The following is a 26822-nucleotide window of genomic DNA, read 5'->3' as shown; positions in this document are numbered from 1 at the left end:
GAGGGCACACTCAGAGGGCGGGGCAGCTTTGCAGAGCATGAGGCTGAGGGCTCTGGAGGTGAAAGAGCACAAAGGAAATATGGAGTTTAGAATACTCTCTTCTCCCCGTGCAGAAAAGGGGGAGGGGTCATTGAGCTATATATATATGATGTCAATAATAAGCATGTAATGTAATGTAATGTAAAGATGTAAAGTGAAATGGATTCAGACAGATGGAGAGAAGGGGGAGAGAGAGGCGGGGGGAGGCAAGAGAGACAGAGTGAGAGAGAGGCAGAGAAAGAGGCAGGAGAGGGAGAAAGGGAGAGAATTAACACAAGGAGGAGATAGAGATCTTTATATTTGTCCAGGATTTTCATTTATTGTAAGGAAAAGATGAGCAATTCAGAATTTCTGCTGATTGCAGGTAGCTAATTCCAGCACTGCACAGAGTGAAGCAGATAAAGTACTGACAGAATCCATTGACTCCTAAGGAAGGGATTAAGCCCTGTTTGTCAGTGTGTACAAAGCATCCCTTTCCACAGCAGAGAGCCGATCAGACAGGCAGCATCACACTGCCGGCAGCCACATTGAAAGTCAGGGAAAATGGTGGATATCACACACCTGCTAATGCAGGAAGACCAGCCTGCCTCTTATCTTATCTCATCTCTGCTCAATCAATCTGCATGTGCGCGCGCGCGCGTGTGTGTGTGTGTGTGTGTGTGTGTGTGTATGTGAGTCTGTGTGTGTCTGTGTGTCTGTGTGTACTCTATTTGATGTATAGAGTTTATTTAAGTAGGATCTATTTATTTCTGATCTTTTTTAATTCGTTAACAACCTCCTGCCTTCTAACCATTTATGATCCATCTGTCAATAAGGTTGATATTATTATTATTTCCAGGAAACAGAGGTAGCCTGTTTTCACAGGTGACTCGCATGATGGGATTGCCCCTTGGCCCTTCTGCAGCCAATGACACACAAGCTATGGTGAATTTGAACAGATTGTCCATCCTGCTTTCTGAAGCACAGGGTCTCCAGCACTGAAAGGTGTTGATGCAGCTGGTTCTCTCAGTAGATACTGAAAAGTCTGCCTGGTTAGAGCCGCAGGAATGCATCTGCCTGTCTGCCTGTCATCTATGTCTGCCTTTCCTTCATGGACCTGCTGACTGGCTGACATTTGAACTGCAGAGTAACGTGCAGTAACCAGGCCGTGAGCATCGGAAATTATGAATGGATTACTGACGAGCCTTCCTTTTAGTCACAGGTGGAAGAGTGCAATGTGGATTGAATTTAAGCAATTATAACTGAAGAGTTGCTGTATTGTGTGAAATTGAATTTAGAGCAGAGGGTGGTGAGAGGTCACTGCTGCTGTAAGTGGTGTAAGTGCTTGATTTTTGTGTGCTTGAAAGGGCAGGTTACTCACATAATTTCTGGTTGATCTAATGCTCATTCTGAAGCATTTGCCTTGGAGAGATCTCACCCAGGGAGTCGGTCAGCTACAAAACCCATGAATACGCACTCTGTACCTGCTGTATATCTGCTGTCTACCTGCTGTGGGCACAGACACACATATCCACATCATGACATCATTCGTAGTTACTGATATTTTACATGTGAATGAGTGATTAATGAGTCCTTACATCACCAGGGGGTGACAGGCTGTGGAGACTCTGTTTGTCCGCAGGGCTGTGAGAGAATGGAGCTGGAGAGAGAGAAAGAAAGGGAGAGGGGAGGGAGAGAGAGAGGAGGAGGGAGGGAGAGAGAATGAGAGAGCTTGTGAGGATCAGAAAGATGCACCGGGAGCTCCTGCAACAGAAGATAACAGAATGGAACAGAATGAAACACTTACCTCAGTGCCTCATGAAGCCGTGCTCAGGCAGATCTTATCAGCCAATCGGAGATGTGATCAGCCTCTCAAAAGTCTTCTTCAGACATGCACTCTGCACAGCTCTGATACTCTTTCAACCCACACACACACACACAGGTCTGTCGTTGCACCACCATGGGTCCGCAGGCATATAGTCGGATTGCAGCATCTTTTACTGACGTTGAGTGTTGCTGCTCCAGCAATGCCTTCTGGGAAATACGCCCTGCCCCTGCTGTTGCTGATGAAGGAAGATCCTTTGCATTTTGCTTTTGGAGTCCCACGAGCAGGTCCTCTTCCTGCACCAGCTCACAGAATCACAAAACAGAAAGGGTGGATGGGGCAGAAGTTGGGGTAGAATTTGGGTGAAGAGATTTGGATCATGGGGAGAAGCTGTTCATATCACCATCAGCCTCACATCTAATTTTATTTATCACACATGTTAATTAACTGTTAATTAGTTGCTGTTAGAGGTGTTAGTTACTTATAAAATGTTTTTGTTATTGAACATTTAATTAATCAAAATGCTGTGCTGTGACACATTGGGGACAGTAGTACTTGCATTCTTGTTAACTCAATACTGCCCCTGCTGGCAAAATCAGCACACTGCAGCACTACTGCAGATACTACACTAATACCTTGTGGATTCCCTTTGCCCTTCATCAATCTAGCAATATATGTGTGTGTTTATTTGTATTTTGAGATAAGAACTGGATCTCAGTCCCTCTCCACTTTGAGAGCCCTGAGAGAGCGAGGCATGCTGCTCCCCAGGTCCCAGAGTGTGAGGGAGTGTCAGCGCACAGGACTCTCCATTAAGCTGAAATTAATAACTAATGCAAATCTGTCTCAGAATCATTGTAGCGAAGGGCGAGCGCAGTCACCTCACCTGGCCTCGAACCCGGGTCTACAGGGTACCAACCATGCGACTTTGACCGCGACGCCAAAGAGCCAGGCTCGTTGGTATGGCAGTCAGAGCACATAATCAACCGTAGTGACAGCACTGCGTCACAATCATAAACACAGATGTAACCCCATCCATAATGTCTGAGACAGGACGAAACCCCTACAGAAGCTCCACCCTGCACATCCATTGAGACCTCCTCCAAACAGCCCACAAAGCTGAGTTGGGACTTTTGTCTCTCCACATCCAGAGCTAGTCCCGTTTAAACCAGGCCTATTCAGCAGGCACAGAAGCAGCCCGAGGCCCCGAGGATCTGAAGCTCCGAGGCCCTGAGGTAACCAGCTACATACAATGGAATCACTGGAATGGACGCTGGAAATGTTTTATTATAAATTCAGTGGCATTAAAAAACAAATATCAATGGGCCATCCCTGAACACAAATGTTACATTTCCAGAATATCATCATATGAAAAATCTAAACAATAAACAACTCTAACAAAAAGTGAGAGAGGTGATAGATAGATAGATAGATAGAGTGTGTGTGTGTGTGTGTGTGTGTGTGTGTGTGAGTGTATGTATGTGTGTGAGTATGTGAGTGAGATAGAGAGAGGGAGAAAGAAGGGCAGAGAGTGATTAGAGAGTGAGAGAGGTTAGAGAGAGAGAGGAAGGCTCTTTTGTGTTTCAGTTGGTAGTTGTTCAGGCTGACGAGTAGGACCAGGTGGGTAGAGAATGCTGCATTACCGAATATAAATCATTAGCTTTTGTTTTTCTCCTGATAATAGATTTGTTATAAATTGGCAATGCAGAAAGAAGCAGGACCTGTAACCCAAATGCTGCTTATTTGATTCACACTGGCAAATGTCATCAGTAAAGATCCAGCAGGAGAAATGGAGAACATACTGAAACTGTAAGCTATAACTTCTGGAAAGCTGTGTAAAAGACATGTAAATGAAACATGAAGTGAATGTAGCACCTTTAGAAGGTTTCATTAAGGACATGAAGTGCACTGTGTTGTGTTGGGTAAGACTCTGTGGAAGGTGTGTGTTGTGTGTGGTGTTGGGTAAGGGCCTGGGTGATGTGTGTGTGGTGTTGGGTAAGGGTCTGGCTGTTGTGTGTGGTGTTGGGTAATGGTCTGGCTGGTGTGTGTGGTGCTGGGTAAGGGTCTGGCTGGTGTGTTGTGTTGGGTAAGGGTCTGGCTGGTGTGTGTGGTGCCGGGTAAGGGTCTGGCTGGTGTGTTCTTTTGGGTAAGGGTCTGGCTGGTGTGTGTGGTGCCGGGTAAGGGTCTGGCTGGTGTGTTGTGTTGGGTAAGGGTCTGGCTGGTGTGTGTGGTGCCGGGTAAGGGTCTGGCTGGTGTGTTGTGTTGGGTAAGGGTCTGGCTGGTGTGTGTGGTGTTGGGTAATGGTCTGGCTGGTGTGTGTGGTGCCGGGTAAGGGTCTGGCTGGTGTGTTGTGTTGGGTAAGGGTCTGGCTGGTGTGTGTGGTGCCGGGTAAGGGTCTGGTTGGTGTGTTGTGTTGGGTAAGGGTCTGGCTGGTGTGTGTGGTGCCGGGTAAGGGTCTGGCTGGTGTGTTGTGTTGGGTAAGGGTCTGGCTGGTGTGTGTGGTGTTGGGTAATGGTCTGGCTGGTGTGTGTGGTGCTGGGTAAGGGTCTGGTTGGTGTGTTGTGTTGGGTAAGGGTCTGACTGGTGTGTGTGGTGCTGGGTAAGGGTCTGTGGAAACCTTGTGAGATTAAGTTTCTCTCGCTGTTGTCAACATGGTAGAGAGACAGTATAAGACTCGTCTTCCACTGGGAGATCAGATAACAAACATGCGCAAGCCGGCACATAATGCACACACACACTCGCACTCACACACACACACACACACACACACACTCAAACTAACACACACAAACGCGCGCGCGCACACACACACACACATGCACACACGCATACACACACACTCACACACTCACACAAACACTAATGCACCACACATTACACACACTCTTTCATTAAGACCACACATTTCTAACACACACACACACACACACACACACTCACACACACACATACATAAACCCCCCCACACACACATAACTGCAAAAAAGACCCACAAACAGCCACACACGCTCTCTCTCACACACCTGAGATACCTTCAGAGCTGCGCAAGGACTGGCTGTCAGCTGCACCTGCCTGTCAGGCACACCTGTGCTGCGAACGACACTGCAGGAGACAGAGAGAGGGAGAGGGGGCGGGGGAGGTGGGGGGGGCGTAAATAAAACCTGCAGAGGGGGGAGGGAACGAGGGAGAGAGAAGGAGAGAGGCAGACAGCTGGTGACGGAGAGGAAACCTGAGAGAACGGACAGAGCAGAGCGGAAGAGAAGGAGCAGAGGCAGGAGGAGGAGGAAGAGGAGACGTTTTTGGGGAACTGGGGAAGAGGAGACGGGGGCAGCAGTGATGAGAGAAAAGAGCAGAGACTCAGACTCAATCTGTGCCTCCTGCAGAGACTCAGTGACTAGTTAGAGTGTTCCACACCTGCAACCAAACTCCTGGAATGAACTGAGGAGCAGGCAGGCATCCACAAGACTGCAGACACCAGGGGTGGGTGGTGGAGTGTGGGGTGGAATAAGGGGTACACAGGGGTTCCAGCTGAGTTAGCAGGGCAGGTGGGGAGGCCACTCGCACTTCTCTGCCGTTCTCTGCGGTTCCACCAGAGTTTGCCCACACCGGCAGAATGATGCAGCAGATCCTCCAGGACATGGTGATTGAGCCGGACCTGCTGGCCGAGCTCAACGAAGAGCAAAAGCAGATTCTCTTCTACAAGATCCGGCAGGAGCAGGTCCGGCGCTGGAACGAGCGGGAGAGCCAGGACTCCAGCCCACCCGACCGTATGGAGAAAAGTGAGTACCGCCCCCTACTGCCACGGGTCAGGTACTGCATCCAGTCACTGTTTACAGGGGGCTGGGGGAGACAGGGGTGGATGGAGGTAGGAGGTGGACATAGGTGTGGAGGGTGTGGCATAGGGGGAGACAGGGGTGCACAGGTGAAAAGGAAAGGAGCCAGAGAGGCCCGAATGGTAGTGTTGTTTTGGGACTGCAAGCAGTGATAACAAGATGCAGGATTTGTAATCAGTGAGGCACAAATTCTGTGATTTGTATGGTGTGTGGATAAGCTGATGTAAGAGGGTCAGGGATTAGAATGAGCTCAGATGATTTAAAGATCAGAGAATAAAAAAGATAATAAAAAAAGATCTGCATTGGAACTAAAGCCCATCAACACACACCAGCCAGAGCTGCAGCCTTGTCCCTGGTTCAAACTGCTCAAGTTTGAATGGCATGCACATCTGAAGGAGCAGTGCTTTTGCCAGGTTTTCATCTCTGGGGACAAACATGCAAGCTTCCAGGTCACCTTCTGCTGGCTCTAATCACCTGTTACAGCCTGTCATATACCTTTACAGACCCACCCACAGCTTTTGCAGGTTGCACTGTCTGGCGGCACAGGCCACTATGTCTCTGCACAAGTGACAGTGTGTCTCCGTGCAGGTGACAGTGTGTCTCTGTGTGTCTCTGTGCAGGTGACAGTGTGTCTCTGTGTCCCTGCGCAGGTGACGGTGTGTCTCTGTGTGTCTCTGTGCAGGTGACAGTGTGTCTCTGTGTGTCTCTGTGTAGGTGACAGTGTGTCTCTGTGTGTCTCTGCGCACGTGACAGTGTGTATCTGTGTAGGTGACAGTGTGTCTCTGTGTGTCTCTGTGTAGGTGACGGTGTGTCTCTGTGTAGGTGACAGTGTGTCTCTGTGTGTCTCTGCGCAGGTGACAGTGTGTATTTGTGTAGGTGACGGTGTGTCTCTGTGTGTCTCTGTGTAGGTGACAGTGTGTCTCTGTGTGTCTCCGTGCAGGTGAAAGTGTGTCTCTGTGTAGGTGACAGTGTGTCTCTGTGTAGGTGACAGTGTGTCTCTGTGTGTCTCTGCGCAGGTGACAGTGTGTCTCTGCGCAGGTGACAGTGTGTCTCTGTGTGTCTCTGCGCACGTGACAGTGTGTCTCTGTGTGTCTCTGCGCACGTGACAGTGTGTATCTGTGTAGGTGACAGTGTGTCTCTGTGTGTCTCTGTGTAGGTGACGGTGTGTCTCTGTGTAGGTGACAGTGTGTCTCTGTGTGTCTCTGCGCAGGTGACAGTGTGTATTTGTGTAGGTGACGGTGTGTATCTGTGTGTCTCTGTGTAGGTGACAGTGTGTCTCTGTGTGTCTCTGTGTAGGTGACAGTGTCTCTCTGCGCAGGTGACAGTGTGTCTCTGTGTGTCTCTGTGTAAGTGACAGTGTGTCTCTGTGCAGGTGACAGTGTGTCTCTGTGTGTCTCTGCGCAGGTGACAGTGTGTCTCTGTGTGTCTCTGTGTAGGTGACAGTGTGTCTCTGCGCAGGTGACAGTGTGTATTTGTGTAGGTGACAGTGTGTATCTGTGTGTCTCTGTGCAGGTGGTGGGCGGGGGATCCAGTGGCTGCTGGGAGAGGATGGGGAGGTGTGGGTGTGGGTGATGGGGGAGGCGCCGGGGGATCGGCCCTTTGAGGAGATTGTGGAGGAGCTGATGGCAGAGAGAGCCAGGAGGCAAGCTCAGCAGGAGGCGCAAGAGCTGTGGTGAGCAGAGAGGAGCCGCTCTCACCGTCTGCAGCTCTTTCTATCACTCCATCATTCTCCCCCTCTTATTCTATCACTCCATCACTCTCTCTCTCTCATTGTATCACTCCCTTACTGTACCACTCTCCATTACTCCATCCGTCTCATTATATCACTCCCCAACTGCACCCATCTCTATCACTCCGTCACTTTCTCATTCTATCGCTCTCTCATTCTGTCACTCTCCATCACTCTCCAGCTACACCACCCTCTCACTCTAAAGATCCTTGATACCAAAATTTGATTGATTGAATGATGGACAGAATCATTCTGAGGGCCCAGTTTATTAACAACTTCTGTCACCCTCCTCTCTATCCCCTTCCCCCCATCCCCCTCTCCTGACACCCCATGTGGAGGCGGGTGAAAGAGGCGGAAATCGAGCAGAAGTTCCGTGATGCCATGGCGAAGGAGAAAGCTCGCTTTGTAGCGGGAAAATGGAGGGAGGAAACAGAGGACAGGAAAGCAGCCAAACAGGAAGAGGATCGCATCAGGGAGGAGCTAAAGGTGGGCGTGGTCTCTGCAGTGTTGGAACTGTTTGAGACATGCCGAAGTCCTGACATCACACTAACATCACAATGTCATCACAATGACATGAATCAGAACCACATAATCTGAGACATGCCCGAGGTGTGAGTGTGTGTGTGTGTGTTTGTGTGTGTGTGTGTGTGTGTGCGTGCGTGCGTGTGTGTGTGTGTGTGTGTGTGTGTGAAAAAGAGAGACAGAAAGTGAGACAGAGAGTGTATGAGAGAGAGTGTTTCTGAATGAGGAAAAAGAGTGAGAGACAAAGAGAAGGGTGTTCAGCTCTGTTCAGCTGTGTTCAGGTTCTGAATCATTAAAGACCTCTTCCTTCCTGTGTGTAACTCCTCCCCTCAGCACCTCTCTGGCCGGCAGGTAAAGCACTGAGTCATTAATGTTTCAGCAGCTTTTTCAAAACCCATTCTCTCCCATCTGAACAGAGAGAGGAGAGACGCACTTCTGAAAACCATCAGCCGCCTGGGTGCTGAAACCAAGTCCTGTGTCTGACTCACACTCACTCTGTCCAGCAGAAACTGACTCACTCTGTCCAGCTGAAACTGAGACCTGTGTGTGACTCACACTCACTCTGTCCAGCAGAAACTGACTCACTCTGTCCAGCTGAAACTGAGACCTGTGTGTGACTCACACTCACTCTGTCCAGCTGAAACTGACTCACTCTGTCCAGCTGAAACTGAGACCTGTGTGTGACTCACACTCACTCTGTCCAGCAGAAACTGACTCACTCTGTCCAGCTGAAACTGAGACCTGTGTGTGACTCACACTCACTCTGTCCAGCTGAAACTGACTCACTCTGTCCAGCTGAAACTGAGACCTGTGTGTGACTCACACTCACTCTGTCCAGCAGAAACTGACTCACTCTGTCCAGCTGAAACTGAGACCTGTGTGTGACTCACACTCACTCTGTCCAGCAGAAACTGACTCACTCTGTCCAGCTGAAACTGAGACCTGTGTGTGACTCACACTCACTCTGTCCAGCAGAAACTGACTCACTATGTCCAGCTGAAATCGAGTCCTGTGTGTGACTCAGTGAACTGAAGCTGTGGATCTGACTCCTGCACTGATCCTGGCCTTTCTGTCGTCTCCCTGAATCCATCACCCCTGCAATTGCAACTCTAATCCAATCAGATCACTCATCCACAGTCTTCATTCATTCGTCTCTCTCCATCTTTGGGTTTCCTGTCTGTTCCACTTCCCTTTGTTTCACACTGACTAAAATTAATATGTGCTGTACATGCAGAGGTTATAATTGTATATTTGTAAAGTTATGATTGCAACTATTCCCAAAAGAAGGTCTGTACCATTCCAGCACAACACCAAAACAAATCCTGCATTGAAACTTCAGCATACAATGAATGGGGAATATTGTTAACGGACCTTATTAACTAGAGCTCCCACTGATAACTTTCCTCGTCTTTGTACGACAAGGCTGAGATGAAACACCAGACACATACAGAAACATACAGATATGGTATGCCATACACCAGAACTATAGGTATGGTACTGTATTGTACTATACATCAGAACTATAGATATGGTGTAGTATAGTACTGTACATCAGAGCTATAGATATGGCATAGTATAGTACTGGAGTCGAAGTGGTCTCAGTGACACCGTGCTGCTTGTCTTTGGTTTCACCCTGGTTCTTAATTACTTAATTAGAACAATAATTGGACTTAATTAGTCCAAATTACCAGCGTTTCTTGCCTTGAATCATTAATTATTCAGAATATGGAAATCTGGCGAGCATCTGATATGGGCTGCACTGCAAGGTTACACCCTCATTTACTGACCGTGCCCTCGGGGCAGGGAGGGTGACAGACACCAGAGACACTGCTGTGCAGCTGTCCTGGGAGGTCAGCAGAAGCTTCTGGAACTACACAGTGGCTTTCAAAGGCTTCCTGTTGTAATACACACAGGAAATCATTAGAAACCCTGTCATGGTTTAAAGCAGAGAGCTCTCTGAAGCCTGCAGATAGAGGGTATGACTTAGGCTGGGAGAGGGAGACTACTGCACACTGTAGTGTCTGTGAAAAGGAAACAAGGATAACCTGCCAAGTAAACAGCACAAGTGTATCATGCCACTACAGGTAGTGAGACAGGTGCTTCAGGGCCACATTCAAAGATCTTAAACAAACTGGCATATTTAGGACACAACGTTTCAGAAACCCTGATTTGACCAAAAATAAGTAATGCTTACAGCAGGGGTGCCAGGGGACTCTGAGGTGACTTCAATTCACTAAATAAATGGAACAAAAACTCAGCTTCTTGGACATGCACATTAGTAGGCTTTCTGTTATCAGAAGAATAAAACTCTACAGGAATAAAACTCTACAGTATGTGTCAGGTTAGTGTCATCCTTGCAAAAGGAGGATTTTGGCTGTCAGTCAACCCACACTTTTTACCTGTTTGAGTGACGCCATCCCTCTCCACCTGCAAGGACATTCTGGTGCAAAATGGGAGTGAGAGACACCACCAAGGTAGCTGTTATGTTACACAAAGCACTTTGAGATCTGTGAGGGGAGAAAGAGCTCCTTCAGAGATGGTGCTTACCAGCATCGTCACCATGACCAGACTCTTTATCATTTACATTTGCATTTATTTATTTAGCAGATGCTTTTATCTAAAGTGACGTACAAAAGCATACAGTAAGTATAGCGACAGTACGGGGACAGGATGTGTACAGTTCCACAATGAGGCAGTAGTTCTCAGCTGAGAGCAACGTCTGTTTGAGGATGCAGGACTAGCTAATTTTGATCCAGATGGGGAGCTGAAAGATGACAGCAGACAGGACTTGGGAAGTATATGGTTGGGGGGGGGGGGGGGGGGGTTGATTGTGTGATAGGTCAGTCCAAGTAGAGTCTGAAGTGATGTGTCTTCAGACCACATCTGAAGGATTGGAGTGATGGAGCTGTCCGTAGCAGGACAGGGAGTTCGTTCCACCACTGGGGAGCGATGTAGGAGAAATGTCATTGCCTTGTAGAGCGAGAATCTCCCGCTTTGTCAGTGCAAGGAACAAGACATCCAGTTGCTGCTGAGCGCAGGGGTCGGGCTGGTGTGTAGGCCTGGATGAGGTCTTGGAGGCAGGTAGGGACTGTCCTGTTGACTGCAGAGAAGGCGAGGGTCAGTGTTTTGAATCTGATCCTAGCTGCGACAGGAAGCCAGTGGAGGGATTTAAGCGGGGGAGTAACATGGGAGAATTTGGAGAGGTTGAAGATTAGTTGGGCAGCTGCGTTCTGAATGAGCTGCAGAGGCTGGGTGGTGCAGGCTGGGAGGCCTGTGAGGAGAGTGTTGCAGTATTCCAGGCGAGATGGCACTGTGGCCTGGATAAGGAGCTGCGTCGCGTATGTTGTCAGGAATGAACAAATCCTCCAGAGGTTGTGGAGGAGGAATCGGCAGCCCTGTGACATACAAGCAATGTACTCCTTGAAGTCTACGTTGCTGTTATATCATTACCAGCATCTTTATAATTACCAATCTCTTTACCATTGTCAGTTTCTCTTTTCTCCTGCAGAAATGTGAGGAGGAGGAGAGGCAGCGTGGAGAGGAGGAGATCCGCCGGACAGAGGAGAGGAGAGCAAAGGAGCTGTACATCTCCCTACGGCAGGAGGAGAAGAGGAGCGAGAGGGAGGACAAGGAGTGGCAGGAACAGTGTGAGTACAGGAGAGAGATGAGGAAGACATGAGAAAGGGATGGAGAGAGGGAGAGAGAGAGGGATGAGGGAGAGATGGAGGGAAGGATGGGGAGAGATGGGGAGAGGGGTGAATGAGAGGCAGATGTGAGGTCTGGGCTGCTCGGTGTGAGGGACTGTGGGTAATGTCTGTGATTGGTCAGTGCGGCGCTCCAAAGCAGCGGATGAGGAGATGAAGAGCAAGGCGAGGCGAGCGCGGGACGAGTACAAACGCCAGTCTCTGCGCGCCATCGAGAAGGGGCTGGTGGCGGGTCTCAGCGGCCTCTTCCAGAAGACGCACCTGAACGGGGCGGGACAGCACCGCAGACACAGCGCCCTGATCGAGCCGTCTGCCACGTCCTCTGCCGCACCCCCGGTCACGCCCTCCGAGCCGCCCCATTCCACGGCCCCCCTCAGCGGGTCCGCCCCCCCAACACACCGCCGAAGACAGAGCCGCAGACATAGCACAACTGCTGTGCACCCCCTCCCAGACAGGTACACACACACACACTCGCACACACTTTAGACAGAAATGTCAGCAGACACTGACCACTTACAACCTTGCAATCTCTGATAATGAGGCATGAGTGAAGTTTAGCGGAGGTGTGGAGCAGATCTGACTTTACGCGACCCACTCAGCCCTGCTTGGGTGAGACCCCCCCGCCCAAACTGCCGTGAGTCCATCCTGCGCTGGTTCCGAGAGGAGCAGAGGCCCAGGAGAGCCGGCTTTGAGAGAAACAGCAACAACATCGCCCCCTGGTTCCACGGTGGGTACTGCAGTCTGTCTGTGAAAAATGACTCTCCAAAAACCACTCCCTCTCAACATAACTACCACAATGCCCTGAACTAAGAGGATCTGTGTGGGATATTATCACATTTGTGTAGTCAGAACACACACACACACACAAAAAAAAACATACACACAGACACACGCATAAAACACACATTTTCTTTCACTTTATCTCTGTGAGGTGGACATATATTAATATAATATAAACATTAAAAAATTCTGTTCCTGAGTTCCTAGAGATTTCTACAGACTTAAAAAGTGAAGGACAGTGTTTCTACAGTTATATATTTCACTTTTACACATTGACACATTGACATGTTTTCATCAAAATGAGAAAATCAAAAACCTAATTTTTGGAGCAATTCTGAGCAGGTACAGCATTTCACCTGCTGCTCTGATGGAGAGGTAATGTGCTCTTGTGCACTCTCTCCTTCCCCTGTTCCTTTGAGAGATACTGTGCTCATGTGCTGTCTCTGCAGGAATAATCTCGCGGCAGGAGTCTGAGGCCCTGCTGATGAACGCTGTGGAAGGCTGCTTCTTGGTGAGGGTGAGCGAGAGGATTTGGGGGTACACCCTGTCCTACCGCACAGCCAGCGGCTTCAAGCACTTCCTCATCGACGCCTCGGGAGACTACTACAGCTTCTTGGGCGTCGACCAGAGCCGGCACGCCACACTGGCCGACCTCATCGACTTCCACAGGGTAGGCCACACCCACCATGCCTGAACCTTCAGCTTCATATGATGCTGAAGGATAGATGATAGATTATAGATGATAAATGACAGAGATATATGGGGTGGCAGGGTCATCCTGATTGGTTACAGACAAATGCCAGTTTCTTACATGCAAGATCCCTGTTCTGGTGTTAATTTCCCTTCAGCATGGTATGATTTGATTCTCTGTATTTGCCTGCACTGATGCTGTCTGTTTGTACTGACTTAGCTCTTGTCTATTTGTTTCTACCTTGTGTGTGAATGTGTGTGTGTGTGCGTGTGTGTGTGTGTATGTGTATGTGTATGTGTATGTGTATGTGTGTGTGTGTGTGTGTGTGTGTGAATGTGTGTGTGTGTGTGTGCGTGTATGTGTGTGTGCGTGCGTGTGCGTGTGTGTGTGTGTGTGTGTGTGTAGGAGGAGGTGATCACCACTTCAGGAGGAGAGCTCCTGCAGGAGTCCTGTAAACACAGAGGCTCCTCAGACTACGGGGGACTGTTTCAGTGACCCCTCTCCAAACCGACTGTTACCCCACACACCCTCACCCTGACCCCACCCCATTTCCTTGCACACTTTCACTCTAACCCTGTACCTAATTAATTCACACACCCATCCAATAGACTGCCTCCCTCTACACCACTCCTCTCAAATACACTGACCCCCCTCTTCACCAGTCTCACTCAGACATTTTAAACCATACACCCTTTGCTCCCCAGCATTGCTTCCTGGTTCATTAGCGGCTATTCTTATTTATGGCATAAGTGTCATATTGCAGCCAATACATTAAAATCAGTTCATCACATTTGATATGTGTGATATTTTTGCCTTTTTAATATTATTTACTTAAAATGCAATTAAGCGGATTTGAGCAGGTAATATGCTTTTCATATAGGGGGCAGATTTGAATTTCATTAATATGATAGTCATGTGTTTGTACATATTTATGTGTCAACATAATGAATACAGTAATTTAAAGTTCACATGATAATCTTAATTAAAATGTACTCAGATCAAATATGGGGATCCTAGACTGTACCAGGGAGAATATTTCCAGTGAAATGTATACATTCTTCATGGAGCTGAGACAGTTTCATTGAAAGAAAATGCTCAGAGAAATAAATACTCAGTGAGACCTGTCACAGTTTGGTTCTCATCCTGAATCACCAGCTCCTACTACCAGACTGCTCTGTCCATTACTGTTTCAGAGTGGTGCTCAGTGCAACCTGCTGGGGTCCTGAGTGCCCCGCTTCAGCAGTGCTCGGTTCAGTATGTTATGCTCTGCTATGTCATGTTAGCTAAAGAACACGTTTTCATCACATACACTTACAGTGAATCCTTACTGACAACTGCTAACTCATGCTTACAGCTATAGGAAATACATCTTCTGCAGCTCCACCTGAAGCATCTCTCCATGTGATATCAGAGGCACTGTATTTTTGTAGTTGCTGAACTAATAAACTAACCAATAAATGTGAAGTCATGACAGAACATAGCCTGGCCTTTTGGGTGTTTCTGTTTGCTGAGTGAGTGTGTTGCACTGGCCCATCACAGAACACAGCCTCAGACCAACCCCACGGTTCCCATGTCACACCTCCGTCAAAAACAGCAATGACTGTGACTCCCAAGTGGTTAAGGTGCTCGCTGCAAGCAGAGGTTCAATCCCAGCCTTGGTTCGCTGAGGATAGGGGTGGGCGTTTCTGCTGGGGGCGTGTATTGATTCAGGAATCAGAGTGGGTGTGGATTCTGATTAAGCAATTTAGGTTAATGATTAAGGAATGGAAGTGGGTGTGGTTAATGATTCAGGAATCGGAGTGGGTATGGTTAATGATGCAGAAATCAGAGTGAGCGTGGTTAATGATTCAGGAATCATAGTGGGCGTGGTTAATGTTGGGAGGGAGTTGGAAGCTGCCAGTAGCTATGCTGAAGATCCCAGAACAGTGTCAGGTGTCTGTCATTCAGGGCCAGTTATATAGAGATCCCCCTGACCTGCTCCTCCTCAGCTGCTGTAACTACCATACTGATGAGAAGAGGCCATTTAGCCTTAAATAAATATAAAAAATATAAAAAGCTAACTTTATTTATATGATATTATCTCTAAAAAAAAAAACAAAACAAAAATAAAATTGGTTAAATAAACAGTATTGAGATTACTGTTTATACAGTTAATCTAGCACTGTGTCAAGTTTGGCATGGTTTCTTGGTCTCAACTGAAAAGAATAATTCTGGCAAGTTATTCCAGCATCAAATAGCATCCATGGCCCTTGCTCCTCACCCCCCTCACCCCCTCACCTCCGCTTCGAGTCCCAGCGTGGCTTTGTGGGTGTTTTTCCATGGCAGTTTCTCCGTGTAACCAGAGAGCGTGAGTTTCGCGGCTCAAAGCGTGTCTCTCACCGAGACCGTAAACACACGCCACCGTTTCTATGGCGCCCATTAATAACACAGCCGCTGCGCTTTGTTCAGGAAGAGGCCACTTGAGCCACAGACCCACACAAAGGCCCGACAAATGCAGCTGAGCACTGTCTGAATGTAGCCGCAAAGGAGCCCGTGAAAGGATGGGTTTCGCTTTACCTGTGCGATTCTCTGCTGTAAGAGAGCGTGTTTCCATTGAATAAAGCCCACAGGTGACACTGACGCAGCAGGAGAAGCGGAGAGTCAGGGGCGTGTCTGGACACGGTAAATACCTTCTGCATCACTCTGCGCCTCGTTACCCAAGGTGACACAGGCGCCCCATACCCCACGCTACCGAATTTTCCCACCACTTCTCCAAACAGGAAGTTTAAATGGAGACACATTCAGTGCAGGAATCAACAGAACTCTTTCACTTTTTTACTTATGATTTACCTTCCAAAATATTATGGTGAAACAGAACAACCCACCCTCTGGACAGGTGGGAGAGTGCCTTACAACCCCCCCAAAAAGACTCGAGAGGATATGAGAGGCAGAACACTGTCTTTACTGTAACTTCCAGAGTCTTCACTCAATGAGAAAGTGCAGAGGTAGCTTTCACATAAGAACTAAGGGATTTTTGGGTTGCATTAATTTCCTGCAGTGTGTGAGGTTAGCTGACCTAAATTGCTGATTTTGTGTTGCCATCATATTGGTGTCACTACTCTGAGTGCTAGTTTTCACATTCATACATCATATGATGTATATTTATAAGCGTGCACGCTGGCGAGGGTGATTTGAGCTGGTAATTTGCCATTTTCACTCCCTGAGTGTGCTGAGCACATGCTGTAGCATGCTGCACAACACAGACACAGGTCAAGGCCAAAGCCCTGTATACTGGCTTCTCCATGTGCAAAGTAGAGGGGTGTCACATTTTTTCAGATTTGATAAAGGGATTACAGGTTCCCCTCGTGGCCAGGAATTTGTACGCTTGGTCTGAGCCCAGGTTCAGCACTGCAGCCCCGGTTCGAACTCTGCTTTTTCCTCTGCCAGCACTGACTGGGAGCTTCATTTGGTGGGACAGGGGTGGCCGTGCCTGCCAGGCACTCCCCCTGCTGCATTGTGGGAAACGTGCGTGGGCAGAAGGTACTGGGGGACAGAGGTCTGGGGTGAAAAAGGGGTGTGAAGCAGTGCTGTTTCTGCATGTGCTGCTGGATCATGTAAACAGTCACAAAATTAATCTATAACATGAGCTCATTTTTAGTTAAGGTTTTATTCATTTGTTAATGTACTTTATGAACTCTGTGCCAAAACTTCCGCCAGAAATAAGTAAGCCTCAAATAGTCCGTTCTGTGCGTGGTTGCAGTCTATTTGCTTAGTATTTTATATGGTTCTGCAGTTTGCTGATGCAGACACCAGGAGGCTCTAAAGCACAAGTTTTTAAAGGTTAATAAAAGGCAAAAAGCAACTTTAGTGTTAGTGTGTTGTTTGAGCTCTTCAAGGGGAAATTAATGATCATTAATGCCTGGGAAGTCAGAGATTATCCTGCAATCTCAGAATGAATTATTAATTATTAATAAGAATATTACACTGTGAATGTGAAAGACAGATAAAGAAGATCAGACTTTCTTGAATATCTGCATTAACAATTTTTACCATTGCATAAAGAACAAATATTTTATTTACATACTTTAGAAATAATTACAAATTGAAACACAGTGCAAAAACTGTCTACATACGAAAAGGCTCTCAGTCTGTGAGCATAAGGCAGGACCCAGGAGGAGCAGAGCTACAGGCCTGCTGCTGGGAACAGTATGGCACCCTGAAGGGACCTGGGGGAAGGGCTGGACCTGCAGTGCATGCTGGGACTCTTTCACCCACAACAAAGCAGAACATCAGGCATCACTTCCTATCTGATGATGAGAGTATAAAACACATACACGCACGCACACACACACACAGACACACAAGCACACATTAAGAATGTCTGTACACACACATGTGGTGAGGGTCGTCTCATGGCTCCGATGTAAGCAGGCTTGATGATGATGTAAGCAGTTGGAGGAGTCCAGACCACGCCCTCGTGGTTGGAGCCCCGCCTCAGTAGTGGTAGCGGACCTTTCGGATTTCGTCCACCAGATTTCGAGCCAGGTACAGCCCCACCATCTGACCAGGAGAGAGTGAGTGAGAGAGAAAGACAGTTCAGTCACAAATACTCCCCACAAAGGAAACATTTCCCTTTCTAATTATTTATAAGGATTGCTGTTGTCCTCTCCCACTGTGAAAGCTGCAACAGGACTGACTATTACATTCTTAAACTGTTCTGAAAAAAGACAGTGTTACGGTTCCTTCTCTTGTGCAACACATACTGTATATCTTTCTGTGCTATCAGCAGAGAGCTGCTGGAACTGTATGTAACGTAAATTAATGTAACTATATGAGGCAGATACCTGCATTGTGCTGCTAGCACTGCTTTATCAGGAATAAAGCCTGGGTCTGGCCCTAACCATCAGGCAAAGCATTATAATACCCACTAACAGCACCCAATCAGCTCCTGTACTGACTCCAGACACACTGAAACTCTGCCCTAGCGCTGACCAATGAGACAATAGGAGCCCTCCCCCTGCTGATAGCCCTCAGTGCACCTGCAGCAGGGAGATGGCGATGAAGACTCCCGCCACTATGTAGATGTTCCTGGGCAGCCACTGCTCCATGGCCTTGATGCAGCCGCGGGTGTAGATGACCTTACTCTGGTCCTCCTGAGAGACAGGTGCAGGACAGGTTAGATACAGCAGGACACACACCACACACACATGGGGACCTGCAAGAGGGTCAGAGGTGTGACTGTGACAGGTGTGACTGTGACAGGTGTGACTGAAACAGGTGAGACTGGAACAGGTGAGACTGGAACAGGTGAGACTGGAACAGGTGAGACTGGAACATGTGAGACTGGAACATGTGAGGGGAGACAGGTGAGGAGATGAGTGGTAGCTTGCTGGATCTTACCCCCTTTACTCTGACATCATAGCCACACTGTGTGTTAACCACATTATCCTGACAGAGAGAGAGAGGAGGGGTCAGGACATCAGTGTATTCAGAGCAAACTGTACATGAGTACCGAAATGAAACACAAATACTACACTACTGCCCCATGTCTGTAATACTACATCACTACCCCCTGTCTGTGATCCTGAAGACACAGGCATGCACACGCATGTCAGTAACATACAGACACAGACAGACAGAGGACAGACAGGGGACAGATGGACTGACAGATAGAGGACAGACGGAATGACGGACAGGGATGGGATTGAGGCTCACAGCAGGGTCACTGAGGCAGCAGGAGAAGGGGACTCCACAGCGCTCTCTGCTGGGGTTGTCTTTGCTGCAGTTGAAGTACACATTCATGTCCCAGTCATCTGGATCCTCTGCACCACAGCATTGATTCTGTGGGAACAGAGAGCTAACTATAAGCACTGAAACTCGGTCAAGCAGCACTTCTAATATTGTGATGCTGTGTACGGTTTTCGCTTGTGTTGTACTCTCTTGTAAGTCGCTTTGGATAAAAGTGTGCCAAATAAATGTAAATGTAAATGTAAACGTAAATCTAAGTGCAAGCAGCAGCCTGCAGGGGGAGCTCTTTCACCCTGGAGATCTGCCTGTGAGGCCAATGTGGGCAGGGCTCTGGCTGTAGGTGTGGCTGTGAGGTCACTGTGGGTGGGGCTCTGGCTGTAGGTGTGGCTGTGAGGTCACTATGCATGGGGCTCTGGTTGTAGGTGTGGGACATTGTCTTTTTCTCACCAGTCTCTGCAGTGAGTCCATGAGGTTCTGCAGGTCGATGTCATCTCTGTAGGCTTTGATGTTGACCAGGAAGAAGTCGTTGATCCACTCCCGCACCTGGTCCTTAAAGACGAATGCCAGCACAGCCACAGTCAGCTCCAGGAAGAGGATGACGCAGATCAGACCTGAGAACTGAGAGACACGCTACAGGTAAAATATACAGGTAACCCCTAATCAAACACTACAGGTAAGACAGACAGGTAACTCTTAATGAAACACTAGAGGTAAGACAGACAGGTAGCCTTTACTCAAACAGTACAGGTAAGACAGAGAGTTAATCCTTAATGATACGGAGCAGGTATGGGTTTTTTTGGGGTTGCAGGTGTGGGTTTTGGGGGTTGCAGGTGTGGGTTTTGGGGGTTGCAGGTGTGGGTTTAGGTGGGTTGCAGTTGTGGGTTTTGGGGTTCACTCACAAACTTCAGCAGGCAGATGTTCTCCCTCAGTGCCCCCACACAGCCTGCGAAGCCAAGGATGAAAGCAACCACGCCCACCGCCAGCACCAACCACACCGGGTCAAAGCCATGGAGCCGGGTCACCTGTGTCAGGTCCAACAGCACCCCCTGGTGGAGAAAGCAAGCACGAGCATCCTTTGACACTTCTCTGAGATTACCAGGTGGGGTTGGAGAGCAAACATATTCATAGTACTAACATATGGTGAAAGTCTTTACAGTTACACCTGTAAACAAAACTAAGAAACAAAAAAAATGGGGCACCCCCATTTGAGCGCAGGAAAATAGTAGTGACAACAGATGTGACCTTGTGTGGTTTGAGGAGACACTGCAGTGGCCAGCACTGACCCCAAACTCAGCACCAACATCTGGAACATCTCTGGAATGAACTGGAAGGCATAATTAGGGCAAGGCCAAGATGGCCCTCTTCAGTAATTCTTTAAGGGAGGAGTGGAACACAGTCTCAGATTTCTGCCAGAAATGCACAGAAATTTTTCTACAACACATTAAAGCAGTCATTCAGACTAAAGGCAGGCCTTCACACTGTTCATTTGTTGGAATAAAGATGTTTTATTCACAACTACCCCCATGAGTTCTGGTAGAATTGTTTATTTCCACAAAGTTCAGCAGAATTTTGTGGTTATCTCAGTTTACTCAGCTGATTTTATCCAAACTGTAAGGAAGTGGTGAAACTTGTGCCTCTCTCCCGCCTCTCTGACGCACAGCAGGGCTCGGTCCTGCCCCTAACCTTCACTGGCACATCAACGCATTTCACAATATTGCTGCAACACTTCTGCACTTCCTGCCCATCACTGCGCACTTTTCAAAGTGCGTTATGCAAGTGCAGAGTGTGTTTTGATCAGCCATCCAGTGACATCCAACTACAGTTAAAATTCAGAGGAAACTAATCTTGCTCCAAGATGGAAATGCCTCAGGTTTCCAAGGTGATGCGTGTGAGAGTGAGACACACGCATTCCCCGTCTGTACTAACACACTCATCACCAGCAGACTCAGTGACTCAGCTCATATATGACATGTTACCCGTTACACTGCAGACAGGCTGAGAATATCACCCACAATGTTTCTCAGGGTAACACAACCGGGCGTACACACTTTAATACAGGCAAGAAATGAGAAACACAACTGATAAGTGTCTATGCATTTAAGTAATAGTTATGATGTGCTGGAAATTGCTCTGGATCTGAGCATCTGCTAAATGCATGTAATGTAAATGCTTCTGTAGAACATGTGAGCCTTTGTAGAATCATTAAATGAGTGAAAATGTCACTTAAAGGTTCTGTCACTATCAGTGTGACAGAAAAGGGCTTTAACTCCCAATCTGTGATCAGATCTGAGGAGACTGCAGCACAGACACAGGTAGGTGGCACAGGCTGGTGTGCTTCTGTTTCTCACACTACAGCAACCTCCCAAAGCAAACCTTCTGACCACTGAGCTACTAGGGAGAAATTTCAGGCTCTTAATCTCTTCAGATCAGGAACAGAAGAAGCAGCAGCAGGGGAGATACAGGCCTGCAATCTGGAGGAAATTCAGTGAAGGCCAAAAACAGCAGGGAGCATTGGGGAGAACAGAGGCAAAGCTTACACACACACACACACACACACATACACACATACACACACACACACACACAGACAATCACTCACTCTCTCTCACACACACACACACACACACACAAACACACCATCACAGACAATCACTCACTCTCTCACACACACACGCACACACACATAATCACTCACTCTCTCACACACACACGCACACACACATAATCAATCACTCTCTCACACACACAATCACTCACTCTCTCACACATACACACACACACACACACACTCTCTCTCTCTCACACACATGCACACGCACGCACCCACACACACACATACATACACACGCTCACTCTCTCTCACACACACATGCACATGTAATTCTGGAACACATTAAATTCATTAGCTAAGAGCCTTCAAACTCACCTTCTCACTCCAGGCCCAGAAGCCAATTCCAATAAACGCCACGCCCGCCAACTGGAAGGAAAAACAGCTGGTCAAACAGAGCATAGAGAGATAAGGCATGTGCATGTGTGGGTGCACTTGAGAGAGTGTTCATGTGTATGTATCTGTACTACACCAAGACACAAATATTACACTACAGTAACACCATACAAGACACCAATGGAGTTACACTGCACAAAATAATATTACACTGAAATAACACTGCACACAGACAGCTCACTTACAGTATAACTAATTGTATTACACCGTACCACACTGTCCAAACTGATACACTGCACCGCGCTGACGTTAAACTGTACCAGAGGAACTGAAGTGGACGGTGAAAGGGCGAGAAGGTGGCATACTGAGAGCTCTCACCCAGAAGATGATGTTGTAGCTGAACATCATGTATTTGTAGCAGCAGCTGACCTCAGCAGCTTCACTCTCATAGCGGTAATAGTGCATCTCGCCGTGTGTGCTGAGGAGAGAGAGAGAGAGAGATCAGAGACACGCCGCTGTGAAAACACCACCCGAAGGCATCATTACTGAAATTACCTCCTGTTACTTCCACTCAGGGCCCCACAGAAAGGGGATTGTTTAGGTGCCATCAGGTTTTTGAGATTAAGAAGAAAAACAGTTGACATGTATTTTTACTAAGCATTAACATTTGGGGAAAAAATAAAATTCATAACTCTTCAACAAAAACAAATTTCAATCCAAGTGACAACATTCTGACAATCCTTTATAACCTGAAAAGATGGTGATTTAGGGAGCCAAACCATTCAAAGCAACATTTCCAATGTATTTGGTGCGCACAAGTGTATTGAAGTTTTTAAGTTTTTATTAGCTAATGTTTCTCCCGTCTGTGCTTGTGTATGTTCGGGGTGTTCTGTGCTGGTGCGTGCGGTGTTCGGGGGTGCTCTGTGCTGGTACGTGCGGTGTTCGGGGGTGCTCTGTGCTGGTGTGTGCAGTGTTTGGGGGTGCTCTGTGCTGGTGTGTGCAGTGTTTGGGGGTGTTCTGTGCTGGTGCGTGCGGTGTTCGGGGGTGCTCTGTGCTGGTGCGTGCGGTGTCCGGGGGTGCTCTGTGCTGGTGCGTGCGGTGTCCGGGGGTGCTCTGTGCTGGTGCGTGCGGTGTTCGGGGGTGCTCTGTGCTGGTGTGTGCGGTATTCGGGGGTGCTCTGTGCTGGTGCAAGTGGTGGTTGAGGTGGTCTGACTGTGCTGCTACATGTCGCAGTCAGCAGTTTGCACTCTGCGATTTCCTGTGGTTGAGGAGTGGAACAGCCACAGGAGTCCCTGTGGCATCACTGTGTTCTGCAGTCAGTATCTGCAGGTCCTCCTCTGGTCTGTTTCCTCCCTCAGACGCTGACACACTTTCTGACAAAGGCCATGCACTATAACCCGAGGCTAAAACAGCGTGAACCTGAGGCTAAAACACTGCTACACAGAGGCTATAGCAGTGCTTACCAAGGCTCTAACAGTGCAGAACCAACACAATAACAGTGCTACTCTGAAACTATAGCAATGCTAGCTTGAGGCTACACACAGTGCTAAACCAAGGCAACAGCAATGCTAACCCAGACACCCCACCACCCATAGGGTTAACCTCACTGCAGTTGTGAAACAGTCGTTTCCTGTGGAGGCAGCAGCACACTGTGTGCTCGTTCCTGGCACAGCCGTGCACAGGCCAGCCCGGGCAGACACGGGGAATGCACTCACACCCCAGGCACATACATCTTCTCACCCCTCCGCCAGCTCAGGGACATGACCACTCGCACTGTGGGCGTGACCTCTGAGTCACTCTGATTCACGCCAACAGCTGAGTCCAGTGAGTCAGTGAACCCAACACTGAACTCAGATAAGGGTGTGTGCATCCTGACACCGGATGATTGTGCTTTCAACTCCCTGCTGAGACATGAAAAAGACTGCTTGGTATTCAGCCTCCCACGGAAGTGAACCAGGATCAAGGCCCTGTAGTGACCACTTCTGCACGTCACAGTGTGTCTGCCACAAAGATCAGGACAGACCAGGTCACTGTGGTGTTCGGAACCACTGATGTGCTGGTGAATTGGGTGGCAGTGTAGCACAGTGGCAAGGAGCAGTGCTAGGAAAGGTTACCGGGTCAATTCCCCGCTGAGGCACTGCTGCTGAACTCTTGGGCAAGGGACAGAATTGACTCAATAAATATCCAGCTGTATAAATTGATACCATGTAAAAATTGTAACCCATGTAAGTGGCTCTGGGTAAGAGTGCCTGCTAAATGACAATAATTCAATGGAATGAACATGGGGAAAAGGGTGAGAACCCCTGTCTAAATGCTTCTGTACAATCCAGTGTTAATATGGAACAAAGCTATGTTTATACTGAATAAATCCATATTTATATGGAATAAAATCATGATATTCATGTACAGTTACTGGATACAGTGTTTCTCAGTATGGTTTTCACACTGAAAGACAATAAGCCAGTCACTGTAAGAGGACACTGTTCTGTGACATCACTAAATTAACATGGAGGACAATGACTTCATACAGCTAATGAACACCATAATTACTGTCTGCTTCATTCTGACGATAAAGCCATGCTCATGATCCTGATAATATTAGTGACTAATATTCATGCCTGTCCATTCTTGCAACTTCCTTACAACATAAAAGCTGATCTCCATGTTTTTAATCACACAGCTAGGCTTCAAATACAGCATCCACTCTCTGCATCACTGCCAGTGGACATGCGTACATTACTTTCTAAATCTCACAATCTGAGTCCCTGTTCACACAGGTGTGTATTTGCCAGGAAATCCTGAGTCTCCTGTAATCACTGCATTGCATTAGTCTCTGCTGTCTTTGTGTCTATTCTATTAACAGCTGTCTGCGTTTCCCCCTGAAAAGCCAATAATTTACCCCCAGTGTGTGTCCTGTCTGTAGAAGCCCTGCCAGTGTCAGCTTTTTCATTTCCTTGGTCTCATAAAACTTTAAACAACTTTAAACAGCTCACTCCTTTACTGACTGATGGTTAGGTGAATCTTTCAGTCAATATTCCAGGTCAGCAACCCTCCACACTGTTATTCTGGCCCAATGTTTGTAATCTCCTGGCCCACACGCTGGCACTGGTTCAAGGGAGGAGACCATCTGCCCCTCAAGACAGCCCCCCCAAACGAAAGTTAGTTCCCCTTTTAGCAAAACAAGATGCATGAAATAAGGACAACACCAGTGAGAGGGACATGGCTACGTACGATTTCCGAGACGAAGTTTATTTAGTCAGTTAGTTGTTTGGTTTCTTTCTTTCTTTCTTGAGCTGTGTTCGCAAACAATGAAGAATAAACCAATTTCTGGATTGAAAGGTTTGAGAAACACCGTTTTAGAAGAGAGCTGGATATGCAAAACCCAAATTTTCAGTTTAGAGACTGTGGGGTAAGGTGAGGGCTACAACCGCACAGTTTTGTGCCGTAACCTAAATTAGGATGAAATCGCAGTCGGTCCACCAGCTGGCAAAAGCGTGGAGCCAGAATGACAACCCACCGCAACACCACCTGGTTTCACAAAATATCCACCTATATCCGTGTTACCACAACGCAAAGTAGCACATAAAACTGCTGAGTGGTGCAGCCGGATATTAGATACAAAAGGCACCCATTACAGCTCCATGATAAAGCTCCTTTAAACACTGAACACTTCCAAAGTCCGCAGGCAAGACCTGGGCAGTACGCCAGATACCCAACCTCACGCACATTAAAGTTCGAATCGCCCAGAAAAGTTTAAATTACCGTGGCGCACTGGAAACACGGTATTAAAGAACTTTACATCGTTGATAATGAAAAATTAACCGACATAATACAAACTGCCACAGCACTATGAAACGCACACCAATATGCAGCTTTCCAGCTATCGGCAGTTAACAATAGCTTGCAAGGTCTTCTGAAGATATAAGAGGAAACGTCCATCCGCTCACCGATCAGGATAACTCCGATGATTTTCCTAATTCCACTCGCCGTAAACATTGGACTGTGTTTCTTCTTAGTTTATAAACCCTTTCCCACCGCCGCGACTCACCTTTGTTTGGTGTGTGTTCGTTTCCGTCCGGTGTGTGTAAAAGGCGTGTTCAATGCGAGCACAGAAACTGAAAGCTGTATCGCCTAAAGGCAGCTAGCGGGCTGCTCGCTGTTACACAGCGTGAAGGAGACCCGCGTCCGACATGTGTTCCATTATTTCCTGTTATCGCAACCCCTGTTCGAGCTGATTACCGTCACTGTAGAACGCATCGTTTCCGCCAGATGGCATGTTTGACGACTGGGCGCGCCTGTCGCTCTAAGAGTTCTGCTTTCACTTTGAACAGAGAATCCTCGGATTCACTCCATACTGCTCAGCTCTTGTGGAAACCTGCGATCGCAGTACCGCACGCAGGAGGCACGATCGCACCGCTTTCAGTTCAGACTCTCTTACCTTTTTTATGAGCGGCTGACACTAAGTTTTATTTACAGTGTATAAGGAAAGCGGTGTAACCAACAGGAACTATCTGAACCTGAACCGCTTCTGTTTTCCGCTTTTTTTTTTCTTGCGAACTCAGGCACACCAGTGCAGGATGCTGCGCTATGCCACTGGTGTCTATAATGTTGACTGTAGATAAACAGGATGAAACAGCTGGGATGGAGGGATGGATATCCGTTATTTCCAAACCTAATGGTATCCGGGTCTTTGTAAAGTCGGTTCGTTCACCGTTTATGGCGTTAATCGCAGCGCACCTGTGTTACACCCGATTCCATATCACGGGTCACGAACTATAACCGAAAAGTATTTCATACTTAAAGTAGCTTACGCTTCCAGTCTATCTACAATTAACTTTTTGGAGTCTTGGCGTGTTCAATGCTATTTATTACAATCGTACAACAAAGTGCGTTCGCAGTGTCCACAAAAACAGTATTTGTCCCATATTAAAATGACCATGTTATATGACGTTATGATGAATAATGCAGAGTTAATGTGTATCATTTCTAGACAAAAAAGGATATAATATCAAAATAACATAATATCCAATTAATTTCGTTCAATTATCTTGC

At 47.7% G+C, this 26822-nt stretch overlaps 2 protein-coding genes across 4 annotated transcripts; one reads left to right on the top strand and one right to left on the bottom strand.

Annotated features, from left to right (window-relative positions):
- The first annotated feature begins 5453 nt into the window (after window positions 1-5453).
- On the top strand, window positions 5454-13950 carry LOC118791434 (SH2 domain-containing protein 4B-like). Its single transcript, XM_036548799.1, has 8 exons — window positions 5454-5619; window positions 7186-7345; window positions 7741-7888; window positions 11433-11571; window positions 11753-11969; window positions 12228-12355; window positions 12858-13078; window positions 13505-13950. The coding sequence occupies exons 1-8, from the start codon at window positions 5454-5456 to the stop codon at window positions 13592-13594; spliced, it is 1269 nt and encodes a 422-aa protein (XP_036404692.1). The 3' UTR covers window positions 13595-13950.
- A 3259-nt stretch (window positions 13951-17209) lies between these two features.
- Window positions 17210-26062, bottom strand: LOC118778836 (tetraspanin-14-like). Of its 3 annotated transcripts, none has more exons than XM_036530594.1 (9): window positions 25819-26062; window positions 22149-22248; window positions 21753-21803; window positions 19726-19872; window positions 19274-19444; window positions 18794-18919; window positions 18479-18526; window positions 18118-18231; window positions 17210-17638 (listed from the first exon to the last, which is right to left on the bottom strand). In XM_036530594.1, the coding sequence occupies exons 2-9, from the start codon at window positions 22233-22235 to the stop codon at window positions 17573-17575; spliced, it is 810 nt and encodes a 269-aa protein (XP_036386487.1). In that variant the 5' UTR covers window positions 22236-22248; window positions 25819-26062; the 3' UTR covers window positions 17210-17572. The 3 variants fall into 3 exon arrangements, with proteins under 3 accessions (XP_036386487.1, XP_036386496.1, XP_036386504.1); XM_036530603.1 differs by lacking the exon at window positions 25819-26062 and adding an exon at window positions 25718-25805; XM_036530611.1 differs by lacking the exon at window positions 18479-18526.
- Window positions 26063-26822: the final 760 nt, after the last annotated feature.

The sequence above is a fragment of the Megalops cyprinoides genome, chromosome 1, assembly GCF_013368585.1.
Source record: "Megalops cyprinoides isolate fMegCyp1 chromosome 1, fMegCyp1.pri, whole genome shotgun sequence".
Classification (NCBI taxonomy): domain Eukaryota; kingdom Metazoa; phylum Chordata; class Actinopteri; order Elopiformes; family Megalopidae; genus Megalops; species Megalops cyprinoides.
The sequence above is the reverse complement of the archived record's forward strand: the minus strand, read 5'-3'. Positions and strand labels throughout refer to the sequence as shown.

Excerpts from the sequence above, each read along its gene's own strand:
- LOC118791434 (XM_036548799.1), top strand. The coding sequence starts at position 5,454 with ATGATGCAGCAGATCCTCCAGGACATGGTGATTGAGCCGGACCTGCTG. Across the intron at positions 5,620-7,185 it reads ACCCGACCGTATGGAGAAAA|GTGGTGGGCGGGGGATCCAG; the intron begins GTGAGTACCGCC and ends GTCTCTGTGCAG. Across the intron at positions 12,356-12,857 it reads CATCGCCCCCTGGTTCCACG|GAATAATCTCGCGGCAGGAG; the intron begins GTGGGTACTGCA and ends CTGTCTCTGCAG.
- LOC118778836 (XM_036530594.1), bottom strand. The coding sequence starts at position 22,235 with ATGCACTATTACCGCTATGAGAGTGAAGCTGCTGAGGTCAGCTGCTGC. Across the intron at positions 19,445-19,725 it reads ACATCTGCCTGCTGAAGTTT|TTCTCAGGTCTGATCTGCGT; the intron begins GTGAGTGAACCC and ends CGTGTCTCTCAG. Across the intron at positions 18,920-19,273 it reads TGGACTCACTGCAGAGACTG|AATCAATGCTGTGGTGCAGA; the intron begins GTGAGAAAAAGA and ends CTGTTCCCACAG.